The 19027-nt window shown below is 53.5% G+C and overlaps 1 protein-coding gene across 1 annotated transcript; it reads right to left on the minus strand.

The window, feature by feature from the left end:
• Positions 1–1805: 1805 nt before the first annotated feature.
• On the minus strand, positions 1806–18903 carry CLEC2L (C-type lectin domain family 2 member L). Its single transcript, XM_041001938.1, has 6 exons — positions 18783–18903; positions 15751–16308; positions 7927–8001; positions 4347–4513; positions 2526–2626; positions 1806–1917 (listed from the first exon to the last, which is right to left on the minus strand). Exons 1-6 carry the CDS (start codon positions 18901–18903, stop codon positions 1806–1808), a joined length of 1134 nt encoding a protein of 377 aa, XP_040857872.1.
• Between the last annotated feature and the right edge of the window lie 124 nt (positions 18904–19027).

The following is a 19027-nucleotide window of genomic DNA, read 5'->3' on the forward strand; positions in this document are numbered from 1 at the left end:
GTGCACTGTCTTTGAGGGGAGCCCCTTAGTGGGTCCCTTGGGACCTGGCCATGCCAGAGCACAGCAGGGAGGCAGAGCTGCCCACTTGGGAGCAACAGCAGCAGTGACATACCCCTCCAGTGTGCTGGATACTCCCTCTCCCTGAATTCGCTTTATATTTAGCTGCATCCTCTGACTTCCCCCTCCCCTCCACTGGGGTCCCAACACACTCAAACAGCATTCTGCAAGCTGCCTTTGTCTCACAGAACATTGGAAAGCAGACAGATTGCCATACCATGAGGGCAGCGTTATATGAAGCTGAGAAGATAGCAAAAGGCTGGCACTAATGAACTACCTTCTGGAGATGGGAAGGACCCAAGGACGCATGCTCAGCTCCCAGGCCTGTCTACACCTGCCCCAGGCTGTGTCTATCTGAGGAACCAGGCTCAAGCTGGGTCACCTCCATGGGCTCCAGGGAGCTGCCAGCTCCCATGTCCTCCCCCAGGCAGACCCAGCAAGAAGCCAGAAAATGCTCCCAAACTCTCACCCATCCTGAGATGATGAACACCACCTGACCCTCCCACTCAACCCCCCCAACCCACCTTTCTCCAGGGCCTCAGCTGTGTTCCAGAATATTCTGGTACTTTCTAAGCTATGTCCTCTGCTCCCTGTGCGGAGGGTAAAGCTGTGGAACCCAGAGCCTGGCAGGGTGGTGCCCAGCACATGGTAGAGAAGAACACACATGGGCTGTGTCAAGTGGGACAGTAATGACGGATCCAGAGTGCAGCACACTCCTTACTCCAAATAACTCGGTGTCCTTGACAAAGTTCGTTTTCTTTTAAAGACTGATTTATTTGAAAGGCAGAGTAAGAGAGGGAAAGGAAGAGATTTTCCATCACCTGGTTCACTCTCCAATGACCGCAACAGCTGAATCTGAGTTGGGCTAAAGACAGGAGCCAGAAACAACTTCTGTGACTCCCAGGTGAGTGGCAGGGACCCAGCACCTGAGCCCCCATCTGCTGCCTCCAATGCAGCTTAGCAGGAAGTGGAAACAGAGGTGCCAGGGCTTAACCTGGCACTCTGATATGGGCTGTGGCTGTCCCATGTAGAGGCTTATCCTGCCATGCTATGGACTGGCACCTAAGAGCCCTGCCCACAGCTCCGCACTCCTCTCTCCCCCAAGCAATGCCCTAGAACAACAAACAGCAACAAACTTCTCAGGATGCCAGTTGTCTCTTTATTCCATCAGTGACCAATACAACAGCACCACCAACACAGCAGGGGCCCTGCCTGAGAACCCCAGGCCAGGCAAAGCAGGCTGATGCAGCGGGGTGGGGGCTGGCCAAGGTGAGAGGGACACCCTGCCGCCTGCCTCCCCCTGGCCACCAGGAGAGGCACCATCATGGAAGGCAGGCCTGCTGTGCCAGCAGCCACCCCATCTCTGTCAGCCCCATCCTTCCCAAAGCACCAGAGCTGAAGCAAGGAAGGGCTGGGTGCTGGCGGGGCCGAGGAAGGACTCGAGAGCAGGCTAATGTTGACTCTGAGCCGGAGAGGGATCCGCGTCTGCGCCTGCGTGTGGGTCAGCCTGGGCACATGTGCATGTGTACCGGGGATGGATGTCTACACTACTTAGCAGAGAGGAGTTAACTGCTGAGCCACAGGACCTGCCTGTGGGACACGGGACCCCTAGCTGGGGTCGAGGTGGCAGAAATCATCCTCCCAGCTGCTTCACCTCAGAAACACAGGCAGCCCCTACTGGAGACTGGACGCGAGGCCAGCACCTCCCGGGGGCCTGGGCAGAGGGGCGGCCTCTGGCCCGACCCACCTCATGTGTAGGCCATCTTGCTGCACACCCAGGGCCGGGTCATCAGACACTCCGTCGACACCAGCCGGGTGGGTTCCACGAAGACACACTCCCCAGGGCCCGAGATGGTGAATCTGGCCAGGAGAAAAGAGAGCAAATACATGCACCCATCAGCGGGCAGCCGGGAACCTTAGGACTCCTTCTAGAACCTACAATTCCTCTCCAGATGAGCCCCCTGCCATCTCTCTGCCCTGTTCACCCCACCCTGGGGATGCCCCATGCATGTCCCCATCCTGGTCCTCTCAGATCAGTTCCCCCTGGGCATACTCAGAGCTGTCGTCTTGGCTGTGCCCAGTATGCAGCACACAGATGGGTCAAATTAAATGAGGACAACCAGCACAGCATCGCCCAGGAGGCCACTGACATCCCATGTGGACCTGTGTTGGCTCTCCATTCCTACCAACTCCTGGCTGAACAGGATGTGGAGGAGCCACACTGCTGGGATGGGGGAGTCACCAGAGCCTGGCACAGGCCCCAGTGGGCTCTGACTGGCAGGTGAAGCAAGGCCACCTGCCTGGGCTGTGCCTCCACAGGGTAAAAAGAAGTGAGTCCCTCTGTGTGAATGGTGTCTGTCACACACTCTGGACCACTGTCCCTAGTTAGCACAAAACTAACTGCTTCTCTGAGACTTAGGGCTGCTCCAGTCTAAGCCCGGCGATCACAAGATGAAGCTTCTGCTCACGTGTCTGGGTCAAATGGGTCCCCGTTGACCCAGTGGAATTCATCCCCAACTCTGCGCAGTCCAATCCAGGGCTCCCTCCGCGTGAACTTGAACATAAACTCCTGCACCCAGGAAAGAGGGAAAAACCTCAGAGTCAGACGTAATCTCCTGATTGCTTGCTCACCCCAATAGCAACCCAATCTGGAAAGACAGAAATGGGGGGAGTGAGCAATACCCCACTCCATCCTGAGGGAGTTGCAGCCAGGCCAACAGAATTCCCTGCAGTCACCCTGCTCAGACGGGGTTCCCTGCCTTTGACAGCCTGAAGGAGACCCTGGCTCTGGAGTGCCGCCCCAGCTCTGGCTGCATCAGGCTTCCCTTGAGCACACCAGACCTGCAGGAAGCCCCAGAGGCGGGAGCTACCTGCTGGATCCTTCAGGTGAGTTCTCCCTCCAACTGCAGCATACTACTGGGACATTTTCCTGCAGCAGGAGGACAACATATAATGGTTTTTAAATAATCTGCTAGTTTGGATGACCACACCACTGCAGTTCAAAATCCAAAATGGCCAAGAGATAATTACCCATTTTTTTTTCACTTTTCGTTTATTATTTTATTTTACATGAAAGAGAGAGATCGTCCAGTGCTGGTTCACTCCCCCAGTGCCCACAATAGCCAAGGCTGAACCAGATCCAACCCAGGATCCAGGAACTGCATCTGAGTCTCCTGTGGAAATGATAGGGACCCAACAACTTGAGCTTCCCAAAGTGTGCATTGGCAGGAAGCTGGAATAGGGACTGAGTGAAAACTGTGATGTGGAATGTGACAGCCCAAGCCGTATCCTAGCCAGTGTGCAGGGTCACAAATGTCTGTTCCTCACATTTCTTTCTTTAACAGAATAATGGGAAGAGATCTTCCCCCGACTAGTTCACTTCCCCAATGTCGCAATGATCAGGGTGGGTCTAGCCTCAAGCCAGGAGTCTATAGAGCTCCATCCGGGTCTTATGCATGAGTGGCAGAAGCTCAACTATAGCTATATGGTCCACTCCCTTGCCCCAGGTGCATTAGCAGAGCTGGACAGGAAGTGGAACAGCTGGCACTCAAATCAGATCTCCAACACAGGAAGTTAACATTACAAATAGCTGGGTCCAGTGCCATGGCAGAATAGGTTATGCCTCCATGTGCAGTGCCAGCATCCCATATGGATGTTGTTTCAAGTCCCAGCTGTTCCACTTCCAATCCAGCTCCCTGCCAATGTACCTGGGAAAGCAGCAAAAGTTGATCCAAGTCCTTGGGACCCTGGACTCCTGTGGGAGACCTGGAAAAAGCTCATGGCTCCTGATTTTGGACCTGCCAGGCTCCAGCCATTGTGGGCCTTTATGAAGTAAACCAACAGATGGATTAAATTAAAATTTAACATGTCTTTTTTTTTTTTTTAATTACAGCAGCAGCAGCAGCTTGGTTCAGTGTGCCATAACATTGGTCGAGAGACCAAACCATTTGTGGTGTTACATGAGAGAGTGGATCAGCAGAAAATGACGTGTTGCTTTAGCATTTCACAAGCATGCTCATATTCTCTAATTCCCACACTTCACTGCATTAGCTGAGTCAACCAGCCTTGAGTTAAAACCAGCGGCCTTGACAATGGACATGGCTGCCAGCTGATCCACTCAGATCTCACGGGACTCACCTGAACACCATGCCATGGGCAGTGGCTGCTGGCTCTGGAGATGCATCATGGAGGGATACTACAGGCTCCTGGGGTAAGTTTGGGGTGGCTTTCCCTGGAGCCAAGGGGCAGGGGTGCTGAGCAGCCTGCAACCCCAACCCTGGGAAACTCACCAGCTCCTTCTGGCTCTGAATCACAGCCAGGGCGGCCTCATGCGTGTGGCAGTACTGCCTGCCTGTGTTCCAATCCCTTGGCTCCTCAGAGAAGAAGTAGCATTTCCTTCCGTAGAGCAGCCAGTCCTCTGGGCAGGGTGCTTCACACTTGATACAGCCCTTGGAAGCTGTGGGGAGGCAGCAGAAGGCTCAGGACCCATGGCATGCCTCTCCCTACCCCCAGACCCACTCCACCTGCTGCGATTCCTTCCACCTGCCTTGCCCTTGGGGCCCTTCAGTGAGAGCTCCTGTAAGGGAGAGGCTGACAGGTTCACACCTTGAGAGGAACCAGCAGCATGTTAGCTCTTGGGTTACCATCTCTCTGAGCTTCCCAAAGCATAGAATGCCCCCAAGCTCATGCGGAAGGGAATTGAAAGTCACGCAACCTCTGCGTCTGTAGATGGTTGAGCTGCTTTTCTTAACCATGTCCTCCCTCGTTAGCTAGCAACACAGCCCACCCCACCACGGAGCTGCTGGAAGTCCCTAGCAGATGCTGACTCCCAGCCTGCTCTCCTGCACCCTGCACCTGGCGTCTGTCCTCAGGAGTGACGTGGAGCATACCTGCTCCATCTTCTACCTCCCATCAGATCCCCTGCCTTGGGTCTCTCCCAGGCCCTCCCCCTCAGGGTCTGCTCTTCATCCTGCCTGCTCCCTGCCACTCCTCACATGGCCAGCAGGACACTCTGCCAGCACCAGTGACCCCAATCATGACTCACAGCTGTCACAGGATCGCTGGTCTGCAGACTGCTCCGAGCCTACTTGCGCTCGCCTGAAAGCAAGTCCAGAGCTGCCATCAGGTTTGTCAAAGGGCCTTGCTGCTAGAAGCAACAGATCCATACTCCTAGGATCTGTCTCCACACTGGACCTCGCTCACGTCCTAACATGCAGAATCCACTTCTGAAGCCCAAAGTTAAGGAATTTCTTCAAGGTGACTGTCAATTGTCTTTGGCCATCATTTGAGTATTTAAAGACAAATTTTCATCTTGATTGTTCTTCCCAGGGGGGTGGTTTCATCTGTTCTAGGGAATAGTGTCCTGGGAGTGTGTCAGCTACAAATCCAGAAAGCATTTTTGTTTTGTTTTGTTTTCCTACAAATGATTAATGAACATAGAGACCAGAAGAGAGCCAAGAGCCAAATCTACAGGGTGCTCGGACCCCAGGGACCTGCAGCCACGTGGACACTAATTAATCAACTAATTAATTAATCAATACTCCCTGGCCATGTCTTCCAGGGAAAAGCACTACTTGGGAGAATCGGCCATGGCGTAGCTATCCTTCAGCTGTCTTTGCACAAGGATCTCCTACAAGACTCCATCAAGGTCTGCCAGCATCACCCACTGCTGTGTCTACACCTGAACTTGAACTCCCAACCGTGAGACAGGATAAAAGGAAGAAGCAGATTTAATTCAAAATCATTTTTCTGAATCAATCCAGGCTGGCCCCAGTGGCCTCTATATGCATGCCTGCATACTCTCAAACTCCCCACTGATGTTGCAAGTCTTAAAAGAATAATTTGTTCGGAAACAATATTGCTAACAGACTCTTTCCTAATTCAAGCATTTTACCTCCAGTCTTAGGGAATTTCTCAAAGCTTAAAGGAGAGTGCCTCAGAACCCATGACACACACTGGCTTAGGTTCCATCAAGGTAGCCAAGTTCCCGGTTCAGACAGCCTCCCCTGTTCTTTTTAACTTGTTCTATCTCTGCCAAGTCCCACACCCTACTCTGAGGCCCTCCGACCTCTCCCCTGTACACTGTTCTGATGCCTTATGGAGTTCAAAATGTGCCATACTCTCCCAGAGGACGCCCACCCCACCACCCGGGAACAGGGACTATATTGAATCGAAGGCAGTTGTGAATGGCCAGATGTGGGCAGAACTCCCTGCCCGCTCTGCGTCTGCCTCCAAGCAGTGAATCCCTGTCCCTCTCAAGAAGACACCACCCCACACGACCCCTCCTGTCCTGTGCCAGGGAGATCGGTCTGCATTATCTTACTAACAGCCTCCGTTCTCTGCCAGTTCCCTCAAGTATTTGTCACTGTCCAACTATTTAGCATCCCTTGAAGCCCAAATTCTCTTGCCTTTGTTAAAAAGACATGTTGAGGGAACTTCAAAAAACTCAGGAAAAAAAACACATACTATGAAACTCAGGTAAACTATGCATGTTTGTTTTTTTTTTTTTAATTACATTTGCACATGGAAAGCAGTCGAGGACAGCCCAAAACCTTGGGACCCTGCACTCACGTAGGAGACTCGGAAGAAGCTCCTGGTTTTGGATTGGCTCAGCTCCAGCCATTGAGGCCACTCAGGGAGTGAATCAGTGGACAGAAGATCTTTCTCTCTGTCTCTCCTCCTCTCTGTTTATCTGCCTTTCCAATAAAAATAAAATAAATCTTAAAAAAAAAAAAAGATTTGCATCAAAATCAACTTAGGTTTTCATTGCTTTTTTCCAAAAAATTTTTGAAGTCCCCTCATATGAGCCCCTGAGTCTAGGTGTTTCTTTGGCTTCAACTTCTTTCTGTAAGCTTCAGTGAATGCAAATGTTAATAAAAATTCTGTGTGCCTTTTTTTCCTCTGTCTTTGTAGATTGAATTTGCGGGCCCCTAGGTTCTGAACCTAAGTGGGTAGAGGCAGTTTCTTCCTCCCTTCCTCCTGGTGTCTGGAAGTTCCTACTCACTCTTCAGAATTAAGCCCATGTGTTCCCCTGAACGTCAGTGAGCAATTTTACCTCTGGTAACTGCACTCAGCCTGGACAGAGGAGACGGTGTCATATTCTCATTCTCTCTCTCTCCCTTTTTCTCTGCCTCCCACTGCTAGTTCTTTAGAGCGGGGCCTAAGATGCTAGTGGACCCCACAGACGTTTGTTAAATGTGTGTTCTTGGGGAAAGGCCTTCATCCACAAACCACCTCCTCCAAGAAGCAGCATTCTGCCCAGTGCACTCGGGGTTTGTCCCAAGTCCTCCCAGCTCTTAAAAAACAACACCGAGGTAGCAGCTCTACTTCACCCACATAGCTTAATCAAAGGGATGTGTGGGGCAGGCTTTGAGCTTAGCAGTTAAGACTGCTGTGGACGCCTACAGAGCCTGTCGGAGGGCCTGGGTCTGAGTTCCAGCTCCGCTTCCAGTTTCACCTCCCTGCTCCTATGCGTTCCGGGGAAGCAGCAGGTGATGGCCCAAGCACTTGAGGGTTCTGCCACCCACATGAGAGACCCTGATTGAATTACAGGCACCTAGCATCAGCCTGCCCCAGCTCACATTTGGGGAATCAGCAGTGGATAGGCTATCTCTCTCATTCTTTGTCTCTTTCTTCTTCCCTCTTAAATAATGAATAAATTAATGAACATTAAAAAAAAGATGGGAAAAATACTAAGAGAAAAAAATGTGTGGTCAAGTGTATTCCATTCAGCTAAATCCTTCCTGCCGGTGGGCACTGCACTTTCTACTCACTGTGTTCCCCGCAGGACTGTGCTCAGGACCTGGCTAAGGCGTGCTTCGGACCAGATGTGTAAAGCAGAATGGCACAGATGCTGGCATGCAAGCTCACCCAAGATGCTCATCACCACGAGGATGGCGAACAGAAGGACAGCAATGGCCCCTAGCAGGAGCCGCGTGGTGGTGTCTGAGGAGAAGAGAAAGGGGTCACTTTCTGACCACTGCCAGCCCCTAGCCCCAGTGGTGAGATACCTGCTGAGTGGCACCCAGGATCTGCTGGTGGAGTAAAACCACCCCCTCCTGCTGCCACTCTGCATAGTCCCAGCCTTCAGTCATACCCACACGGCTAAGAGACCCCATCCTGTCCGCATAGGCAGCTTTGTTCCTCCAGTCCTCCTCTTCCACTGGCTCCTGTTAAATTCCCACCCACTCCTACACCATCTTAAACCTCTCCTGGTGTGCTGGACCCTCCCTTTCATTTGCCTTTAAGCATCACTCAGCATTTCTATTTTATGTTTCATTAAGGAACTCTTCTAGACTTTAAATAGCCTTTTTTTTTCATTGCAGTAGCATATATACAACATAAAATGTACCAGTTTAGCCATTTTTTACTTCTTTGAGAGACAGAGTTACAGAGAGAGGGAGAGAGATGGAGTATTCCTTCTGCAAGTTCTCTCATGTTAGCCACCACGGTTGGGGCTGGGCCAGGAGATGCCAAGCGTCAGGAGCTCCTTCCAGGTCTCCCACATGGACGGCAGGTGTTCAAGCTTTTAGGACCATCCTCTGCTGCTTTCCCAGGTGCCTTCCTATTAGCAGGGAGCTGGATCAGAAGCAGCACAGCTGAGACTTCAATTGGCACTCACGTGGGATGCTGGCAACACAAGCAACAACTTAACTTGCTCCAACACAGGGTCAAGCCGTTTTAGCATATTCATCTGGTAGCATTCATCTGGTGACTATCTGTATACTTGTCCATCCTCCCAGACAGACTCTTGGTACCCACCAAAGTAGCTACTTCCCCATTCTGCCCACTGCCAGCGCCGGCAGTCACCCTTCTGTCTCCATCTCGCTGAGGCTGTCAGTGCTAACCATTTCATGTGAATAGCCCGTCAGCCTGGCTGGCATCACTTGGCAAGTGTTTTCCAGATTGATTCTGGTGCAGTGGGTGTCAGTTCTTCATTCCTTGGTATGGCTTCCTAACACCCCACTGTGTGGCTGCACCATATTCTAGTCATCCACTCGTTCACTGGTGGCCACTGTCAACACCACAGCTATGACTAGTTCTCTCATAGCGACTCTGCTTTCAGTCCTGGGGTGGATGCCTGCGAGAGAAACTGCTGGGAGACAGCGTGGCTCTGTTGTACTTCTGCAGTTGGCCCCTGTACCTTTCTACCTGTACATGCAAGGCTTTCTGGCCTCTCCTTAGCCCCACCACTCAGGCAAGGCCACAGTCCCAGCTGACCTCACCCCCTACCACCCTGACCAGGCCTGCTCCCAGCCACAGATCTTGCACATGCTAGTGGTTACTCTGACCCAGCCCAACATAGCCCATCCCTTTGGCCTTTGACATTGGATGCTGCAGCCTGGCCTGGCCTACCCCGTCCCAACTCTCACTGGCTGGTGCTACAACCTAGCCCTGCCCAGTTTCCCCCCATATCTAGCTTTCATGCAAACTCGTAGATGTTACAGCCTAGCCCAGCGTGGCCCGCATTCCATCCTGGCTCCTGCAAATGCCAGGGTGCTAAGGTTTGCTCCTTGCTCCCTTTCTACCTCCCCACAAACCAGTCCACACACTTGCTGACAAGTAGAGCAGCTTTGCCTGGCCTGACCAATACCCAGGCCTGACTCAGGTACTTATCAGCAGGAGTGACAGTCCACCAGGGGAGTTCCCCAAGATCTAAGATCCCCCAACAGGCCCACTCCTAGGCACAGATCTCACATGTGCCAGTGGGTGCTAGGCCCTTACCCAACATAGTCTGCCCCCTCTGTCTTGGCCTCTGTGTACTGGTGGATGTTGCAGCTTGGCCCACTCCACACCCTATTCCTGGATGCACCTACAGGTGCAACTGCAGGCCTGGATCAGCCTGACCTGTTCCTAACCCCAGTACCCATGAGTGTTAGGGGGTTCCCTGGTCATGCCTAGTTCAGCCTATCATTCACCCCAGCTCTTGAGCAAACCAGTGGAAACTACAGTTCCCCGGGGATGAGCCCACATATCTCCCACAATATCTGTCCCCAGACCTGGTTCTCTCATGTGCTGTTTAGTGTCATCCCTGTTATGACCTCACTGGTGAATATTGTGATTCTACCCTACCAGGTAGGTCCCCAGCTCTAACTTTACTATCCGCCAGTGGGCGGTGGTCAGTGGTGGGTCAATGCTACCTGGCCCAACTCAGATCTCGCACATGGGTGGGTACATCAGTCTTACCCAGAAGGATCCTCTAGCTTCCCTCTTCCAAACCACTTGGCTTCAGCCCACTCACATGCAAGTAAAAGTGGCCTTGTCAGCAGAAGTCCCCGAGAAGTCATTCCTCACCTGTAACCTGCTCCCTCAGTGATCCCCTCTCACACATCCTAGCCTCCTTCCTTGATCAATCCACAGCCCCCGTATCCACGAGCACATGTGTTCCCCAGCTTAGTCTTCTGGTGGGGTGGTGTGCTGGCCTGAGGCTCTGCCTGCCCACTGGGAACCCTAGAGCCAGACTTCCGGCACACATGCCAGCCTGGGATGCTACCCTTCCACCCAGCCAGGACTCAAGCATATTAATGAATCCACAAGCTTGGTTCACCATCACACCATGCCAGCATGCTGACCTGCGGCCCTAACACACCTATCCCACCACACGCCCTGCCGGCCCACCTGAGACCCAATCACATGGTGGCATCCCTTTGCTGTCCAACACTGGGCTGTGTTGGCCTCTGAAGGCCCAAGTTCAGGACTTGCCCATTGCCCATCGGGTTACAGAGGTTACAGAGGCAACGAGGCCAACAGGGACTCAGAAAACCTCAGGAGGACCTAGCTACACGCAGTGACAACAGCCTCCGCCAATTGAGTTTTTAGGGCCTTGGCAGGATGGGGAAACTATATATAGATCCTCAGCATCAAATGACCAGGTTCTAGACCTGGTTGCAATGGCTCAGTGACTAAATCCTTGTCTTGTATGCACCAGGATCTCACATGGACACTGGCTGGTGTCTTGGCTGCTCTACTTCCCTTTCAATTCCCTGCCTGTGGCCTGGGAAAGCAGTAGAGGATGACTTTAAGCCTGAGGACCCTGTACCCACATGGGAGACCCAGAAGAAGCTCCTGACTCCTGGTTCCTAGCTTCAGATTAACTCAGCCCTGGTCATTGCAAACACTTGGGCAATGAACCAGCAGACAGAAGATGTTTCTCCTTCTCTTTGTAAATCTGCCTATCGAATAACAATAATTTTTTTTAAATGGTCAAGGTTCCTCTTCATTCATCCCCCAGAAAGTACACCTCATTGTGGGTATCGAAAGTACATGATACTAGGGCCTGCCCATTCCTTGCTCAGCATCCATCTTCACCCAGTAGGACAGCTGGTCCAGACAACTCCAAACAGTGGTATGTTCCTCTCCCTGGGCTGCTCTCCCGGAGGGCCACATGCTGGCTGACTTACCACCTCCCATGGCCTGGGGCCTACAAGTCCAAAGGCAAAGTGTCAGCATGGCAGGTCTTGTCCTGGGGGTGCTGTGAGGAACCCCTTCCTTGCCTGCCCTTTGCCTTCCAGGGTCTGCTGACCAAGCTTGGCACTTGTGGGTCATGTCACTCCATTCTTTGCCTTCCTCAACCACGTGGTGTTCCCCTGTGCCCCTGTCCCCTCAGAAGGACATTCCTACTGGATGGAGGCCTGCCCGGCTCTGGTCTGGCCTCATCTGAAGTAATTATGTCTGCCATTGACTAGATTTCCAGACAAGATCATGTCCTAAGGTGCCACGGGTTAGGACTTCAACCAATCTTGTTGATGAATCATTTCAACTTCCCACCAAAACTATCATTATCCCCACTATGCAATAATCTCTCCCCATGTCTGATGGGGATTAAGGGTTCTGTTTGTTTAGGTTTCTAAATGTGTGTGATGTAGCCTAATATTAGAAAAAAAAATAGCTGGAAGGGAAAAAAAAAGAAAACCTAACTCCCAAAGCAAGACAAACGTCCCATTATATTCGTGTCCACACCCCAACAAGGCCCCCTGAGCCAACGTCTCAAAGCCGGCCGGGGAACAGCCTGGCAAGCACAATCCTGACTATGAAAAACTATCAAAGGGAGAGCTCAGTCATTTTTTAAAATTTTAGAAGCTTTTCTAAATGCGCGTGTGTGGTTTTCATCAGGAAGCTGTGGGCTGCTGCCTAATCAAGAGACTTTCAACATTAAAAATTCAGAATCGGCCAGGACGGACAAATCTATAGCCTGTGGTCTGCCGAGTCACCATGTCCCCTCTACCTGATTCTCAGGCCACACTGCCCCTCTGGAGCCAGAAACACCCCCATCTCAAGTCACCTCCAGAACCCAGAACCCCACACAGGAGCTCTGGATCAACTCTCCCAGCCTCTCCCTGCAGGCTACGGTAGATGGAGAGGCCCTCACCCACCGGGAGAGACAGAGCTAATAAATTTATGCTCAGCTGTCCATGTACACAGCCAACTGTCCATCTGACAAGAGGCTCACTCCCCGCTTTCTGATTGAAGATGGTCTCCAATGCCCTACACCTGTGCGGAAGGGGGCCTCTATCTACCTTGGGAGTGGCAGGTTGCCTAGCAACAAGTGTTAGACCCGTTGTTTAATTTCTGCACCCAGGCCTGATGAGGGGTGGAAAAGGGTGAGAGCTTTCATGTCACTGTCACCAGGGCCTCCCAACAAACCCTAAGGCATGGCTTCAGCCATCAAACAGGGAATTCACCCACCTGCCACAAGGGGGACAGGTGACAATGAAACCACACAGCTACCTTGCAGGGCCTCAGTATGAGGTCAGCATACAGTAGGTGCTGACTAAGTGCTCAGCACATGGGAAGGACCCCTAGGAGTGTTCAGCTCGGCCAAGGCAAGAAGTGTCCCATTTCCCTAATGACAGGTGCTGGGCTAAGCAGAGTCCTGGCTCCACAGAATAGGCAGGTGTCTCATGGCATGGAGGGTGTGTCACTGTGCGCCACCAACTTTGGGGTAGGACAAGCCTTACACTAGGCAAAACAGCAATCCATCACCCACATTCCACAGCCTGCCTCTCTAGGCGGCCAGCCCTAGGAACTGGGAAGAGGTTTCACTGCGCACATGGCCTATGTCTGTCACCCTGGGACGTACAAATCATTCCCAGATACCACAGATGAGGAAACTGTGGCGTAAACTATTTCAAAAACATTCTGGTGCTGTAGCCGAGTGAGCTAAGCCTCTGCCTGCAGCACCGGCATCCCATACGGGGCACTGTTCCAGTCCCAACTGCTCCACTTCCAACTCCCTGCATACGGCTTGAGGAGGTAGGAGAAGATAGTCCAAGTGTTTGAGTAGCTACATCCATCCATGTGGGAGACCCACAGGAAATTCAAGCTGGCCCAGCTCCTGCCCTTGCAACTATTTGGGGAGTGAACCAGCTAATTAAAGATCTCTCTCAGGCCAAACACGATGGCTCAATTGGCTAATACTCTCCCTGCAAGCACCAGGATTACATATGGGTGCCGGTTCATATATCAGCTATTTCATTTCCCATCCAGCTCCCTGCTTATGGCCTGAGAAAAGAAGCAGTGAATGGCCCAAAACCTAAGGACCTTGCACCCACATAGGAGACCCGGAAGAAGCTTCTGGCTGCTGGCTTTGGATTGGCTCAGCTCTAGCTGTTGTGGCCCTTTGGGGAGTGAACCAGCAGATGGAAGATCTTTCCCTCTCTGTCTCTCCTTCTCTCATAAATCTGCCTTTAAAATAAAAATAAATAAATGTTTTTTTTAATTGCCTTTCTCTCTCCCTCCTTCCATACAACTCTGCCTCTCCAATAAGTATAGCTTTATAAAAAATTTAATTAAATTAAAACCTTGGCCACAGCAGTGGAGTAGATGCTAGACTGTGCTCAGGCCCAGGCTGGGCCGGATGATGGAGACAGGATAAATGAGAGTGGGAGGCTGTGTGCTGGCCAATAGGGAGCAGCATAGGGCTGAGCCGCACGGCAGCACCCTGGACAGCACCAGCACCAGCCCCCAGAGGCCTGCTACCTGATGGGAGACGTCCAGAGCACTTCACAGAACTTGGCACCCAGAACTGCAGGCTGTGAGGCTGGGGAGGGAGTGGGAGCATCTAGGGAGGGAAAAAGCAACAGGCACGGGTCATGGAGCCCCAGACAGAGAGCCTTATGGGCCAGGGGAGACCGGGCTGGCCTACAGGAGAGGGCACCTCTGAGGTGCTTTCCCATGCAAGCACAGTCCTCCTGCAGCCAGACAATAGGGGGTAAGCCCAGCACCGAGGGTAGCAAGAAACACAAGGGTGCCAGTGAGCAGGAGCCACTGGGGGTCAGGGTTACAGGCAGTGTAGACCTTCAGGAGCATTTCCATATGGCCAGATGTGAGCAGGGAACCACAGAAGGTGAGTTCGGCCCCCCAGGGCTGATCTCGCCACCAGTTAGGAGCAGTTTGGATCCACCTATTTTCACCCAATCCCTCCTGGTCCAGATATTGGTCCTTCCACCCGCAGCTGCTACACCTTTGCCTCTTTTGCCCCAAACCAGCATCTGGCCACCTGCCCGTCTGCCTCCCCTTCCAACCCACACAGCCACCTCTCTCGGCCCCAGCCGACCCGAGCTTCCCAGTGCAGATCTTGGCAACATCCCTCCCCTCCCCAGTGACCTCGCACCACCCAAAGGTACAGGGGCAGACCCACCATCTCGGCCCCTCCACAGTCCCTTCAGAACAAAGTCCAAACTGTAGCAAAGCCCAGGTGGCCATTCAGGGTCTGGACCCTCTCCACTCTGACTCATTCCTCCTCATCTGGCCCCAGTGGACAAGATACGGTTTAACACTCAACACAAGACAAGCTAGCTATCACCACAGGACACCTAACATGCAATTCCCAGGCCCCCCTCTCCTCTTCCTGCCATGTACTCTAGGAAGCCCTCCTTGTTTGACACTTGCTCCCTAAGGAGAGGCGATCCAGGCACTGAGCCTCCCCAGTTAATGCTGCCCAGGTCTTCCTTGGCCTGCTGGGGGTAGGGTCCAACAAGCCCCTTGAGAAGCACTGGGAGGACGAGCTGGCACAGGTTCTCTCTCTCTCTTTCTCTTCACCCCCACCCCTTTCCTGTCAACTCCATCTCCCACAAGCACACCAGCAGCAGCCAACACAAGTTTCCTAAGCGAGCTGGAATTTGAACCCTACCTCCCACTTGGGTTACTGCTTCCCGGACAGTCAGAGGTCACCTCCTGAGCCCATCTGGTGCAAGGGGGTGGAGCAACCCAACCTAGAGAGCAAGACCTCCTAGAGCCACCTCCCAGGAACCCAGCACCACCTCAGGGGTTTATAGCTTTCGCTCAAACTATCTCCACTACCAGACTCAAGCCAGCTCCCAAAGCGCGGGTGGGGTGGGTGCTGGGCAGCGACAGTCCTCCCTCCCGCGTAAGAAACCAAAGGTTGGGAGCACCAGGTTGGCCCCCAAGCTCAAAAAAAAAAAAAAAAAAATGGGGGAGGAGGGAAGTTAGCCAAGGGGCCAGGGTCAAGGTTGTGACCTGGGCTAGTCTCCCTGTTACCTTTCTGGTTGCCCGCCTGCCGACAAGCGCTGCCTCCACAAAGTGGCGCTGGCCCTGAAATTCTCCCAGTCCCAGCGCTGCGCTCCCCGCCCTCCCCTCCGAGAGAACGATCAAGGTGACTGTGACCGGACCAGGATCCCCAGGTCCAGGACGGGGTCGTCACTGGGAGGCAAGGGCAGGAGACCGGTCGCTTACCCTCCAAGGCCGCCTTCCAGCTGGTGCTGCCCTCGTAGCCCGACCCCGATCGCCGCAGCACCCCCTCGGGACCGCGGCCCTCTGCCTCCGCGGGCGAGCGCGGCCTGGGCGCGCCGGGGGCAGCAGCCGGACGCGCGGCGGGGACAGGTGCGGGGCGCGCGGCGGCAGCAGGTGCAGGGCGCGCGGCTGGGGGCGGCGGCGGCCGGGTCCGCGCCGGGGGCTCCCGGGCCGGCTCCTGGGTTGACTCCATGCCCGGCGCTCTGCCGCGCCGAACCCGCGCTCCTGTGCGGGGGTTGCGGGGCCCAGCCCGACGCGCACTCTGTGCTCCGTACGCCCCTCGGAGCCCCCCAGGCCCGCTTGGGGTGGGTGAGGGCTGCGGTGCTCGTAAGGCCGGGGCTGAGCCCGGCTCCCTGCGCCGGAGCAGCTGCGCCCAGTGGCCCTCGCGGTGCTCGTCGCGTCTGCCCTGGCGGAACCGCAGCGCCTCCGCGGAGCCGGGCGCACGCCAGTCGCGCAAGGCGGCGCGCGGGAGCTGGAGGCCGAGGGAGGTGTGTTGCGGGGCTAGTGAAGGGGAGCCAGAGGGAGGAGGAAGGAGGCGTGGAAAGCGGGGACAAGTGCGGGTGCGACCCCGTCACCTCCGCGCTGAGTCGGAGGGGGACGCTGCAGATCTGAGAGTGTCGGCTTGGAGCCAGGAAAAGGGTTCTTAGCCAGTTCCGGGGGCTAACGGCATTTTAAAAAATATTCTAGTGAAGTTTGTCAGGACAAGGCGATGAGAGGAGCGTTGACGCTCTGGGAGGCAGCCTGGATGAGGGAGAACGCGCCTGCATCTCCTGCATGCTTAGTTTATGTGGAAGGTCAGAGGCACAAAGCACACCGTGACCCGGGGCAAAGCCCCTGACAATGGTCTAGACTAACGGAGACCTCAGCCTGCCCTCTTCACTGGGCATACAAGCAGAACGGTGGGTTGCTCCCCAGTCTCTCTTCTGTCTCTGGACCAGCTGTGCTAGGCCTTCCCTGGTTAACATTCATCCTGTTTTTGCCCCATGGGATAGCTTTCAGCCCCAGCGCTAGCTTCTGTGCACATGAAAGTTTTGGGCCATCTGCCCATGGCCTGATGCTCAGCTTCCTGCCCTGTCTATGGAACCAAACGTACGACTCGACTGGGTCCAGAGAGATACACAATGTCCTTGTTGGATGGAAATGCTATTAGGACCACCCTTCTGTCAACCCCTTCTCATACTTAGAGTATACAAGCTTGTAACTACTTCCAAATAAACAGACATTCCTCACCAGGCAGTTCCCCTGACAGAGAAGGAACCACGGGACCCCGGAATGCAGACACACATGGCCAAGCTGCAGATCCAATTGGCTTCTGCTGAGCACCTACTCGGCGGGGAACCATCACTGACAGCACCTCCTATTTTAAGTTGAGAGCGAGATTGAAAGAGGTCAGGAGGATGAGTCGGCAGGCCAAGGAGATGCTTGACCAGATGTCTGACTCACAGACCTGTGCCCTGGCCATAGCTTTTGCTGAATTTTCTTCTTGTTCTGATGGACCCAGGCTCAGACCTGGCTTAAGACCTACCAGCCTGGATCTCCCTTGCCCCAGTCACCTCAGATTGTCGTCTTGGTCTGCAGTTCTCCCTCCCTCAGCTCCTCCTGCCCCCTTACTCCACTCCCACAAATCCTGCCTTTTATGATCTCAGACGCTCCAGCTACTGGCCAAGTACAGAAGGATCCCAGCCCTGGGTTCACCCACCTATAGCTTCAGAAAAGGCCTCCCAGCCCACACTGCCACTTTCCCCCAGACTCCGAGGGCATGGAGTCTCTAGTCCTTCCCTGTGTCAGGTTGGTCTCCTCTCCTGCCTTCTCCACCCTCCCCAAACACATCTGGTATCCGTTCTTCCCTGTAGGCCTTTGACTATCTTACACCTCTGCCTACAACATCCCCTCCTCCATGGCCCTGCCAGTGGCCTCCCTGCTGCCTGGGGATGTCCACCAGGCTGCCCACTTAATCTCTGCTCCTGCTTCAGACAGCAGGGCTGCATTCATTCAGACTTGGCTCAACAGATTCTTAACAAGAATCCCCAGTTAACAGTGGCTTTGATGGTTTGTCCTTGGAGATGGAGGTGGTTGTTCCGGGTTTAAATTGGGGGCCACATGCTTCCCAGGGACTCGTTTCCTTGTGTCCTCCATACACAAACCGTTCTAAGTACGTAGAGTGAATGTTCAACTTTCTTACAGTCCCAATATGGGCACCTGAGTTCCGGCCCCCACACTTGGATCCCAGGCTGGCAGAAGTAAGCAGGACCAAGGGGGAAAGCAGGAAGAGGTACCCATATCTAGAACTGGATTTCTCTAAACCTGCGGCAGGTGTGTGGCACAGCAATTCCACTTTCTGCCGATGTGCACCCTCAGAGGCAGCAAATGATGGCTCCAGTGCTTGGGTCCTTCCACTCACATGAAAGACCTGGATCAAGTCCCTGGCTCATGACTTTAGCTTCAGTCCAGCTGCAGCCATCACAAGTTTTGGGGAGTGAACCAGTGTGTAGGAGTTCAAGCTATCTGCCTTTCAAATGAATAAAATAGATAAATAAATATATGAAAACCTTACAAGAATAGCCTTTCCAGAAACTCCAGTACCTTCCACTTAGCTCCCACTGGCCACTTCCATCAGCAAGTCTCTGAGAATACAGTGGTGTTGGGCTGGAACTGTTGCCACTGCAGGAATGCATGAGTCCTTAGGAAGTAGACACTGGACCACGACGCCGTCAGCTGTCTGTGCCCCCGAATCTCCTGTGAGCCAATACTGTTTTGCCACCTCCCCTTTGGGCTCTTAGAAAGTTCCCCACCTCTCTTGCCATAGCATTTGCCACATACTCTTGTTCTTGCTTTGTTCTGCAGGGAGGTGACTAAATGTGTGGGAGCAGGTACTGCCATATCCCCTATTCCCAGGATAGCAGCTGCTTGGGACACCAGGGTCTCCCAAATTCCAGACTTCATTTCATGTAGGCAGAAGGAAACATCCAAGATACTTGAGCAAGGCAAGGTCATGATCACAAAATGCTTCGGGGACACTCGGTAGCAGTTGAAGCAGTTGAAGAGCAAGACGCTCTCATGGTCAACAGGGAGGATCCAGATGAGTTTTGAGTGCATGATGTGAAAGTGCAGGTGGTAGGTACCTTAGAAGCCTTCTAGCATCAGCCGACAGACTCCGGGGCTGGTTACAAGTGGAACCAGGCACCTCAGAGTCCACACACAGCAGTGTGGGATACCCCAC

Source organism: Ochotona curzoniae, unplaced genomic scaffold (assembly GCF_017591425.1).
Source record: "Ochotona curzoniae isolate NIBS_2020 unplaced genomic scaffold, NIBS_Ocur_1.0 scaffold_2476, whole genome shotgun sequence".
Lineage (NCBI taxonomy): Eukaryota > Metazoa > Chordata > Mammalia > Lagomorpha > Ochotonidae > Ochotona > Ochotona curzoniae.

What these genes read in the sequence shown, in the direction of transcription:
- CLEC2L (XM_041001938.1), bottom strand. Translation starts at nt 18,903, where the DNA reads ATGCACTCAAAACTCATCTGGATCCTCCCTGTTGACCATGAGAGCGTC. An exon ending in CATGACCTTGCCTTGCTCAA is followed by an intron (nt 16,309 to 18,782) that starts GTATCTTGGATG and finishes CCCCTTCACTAG; the next exon opens with CCCCGCAACACACCTCCCTC. An exon ending in GACCCATTTGACCCAGACAC is followed by an intron (nt 1,918 to 2,525) that starts GTGAGCAGAAGC and finishes TCTCCTGGCCAG; the next exon opens with ATTCACCATCTCGGGCCCTG.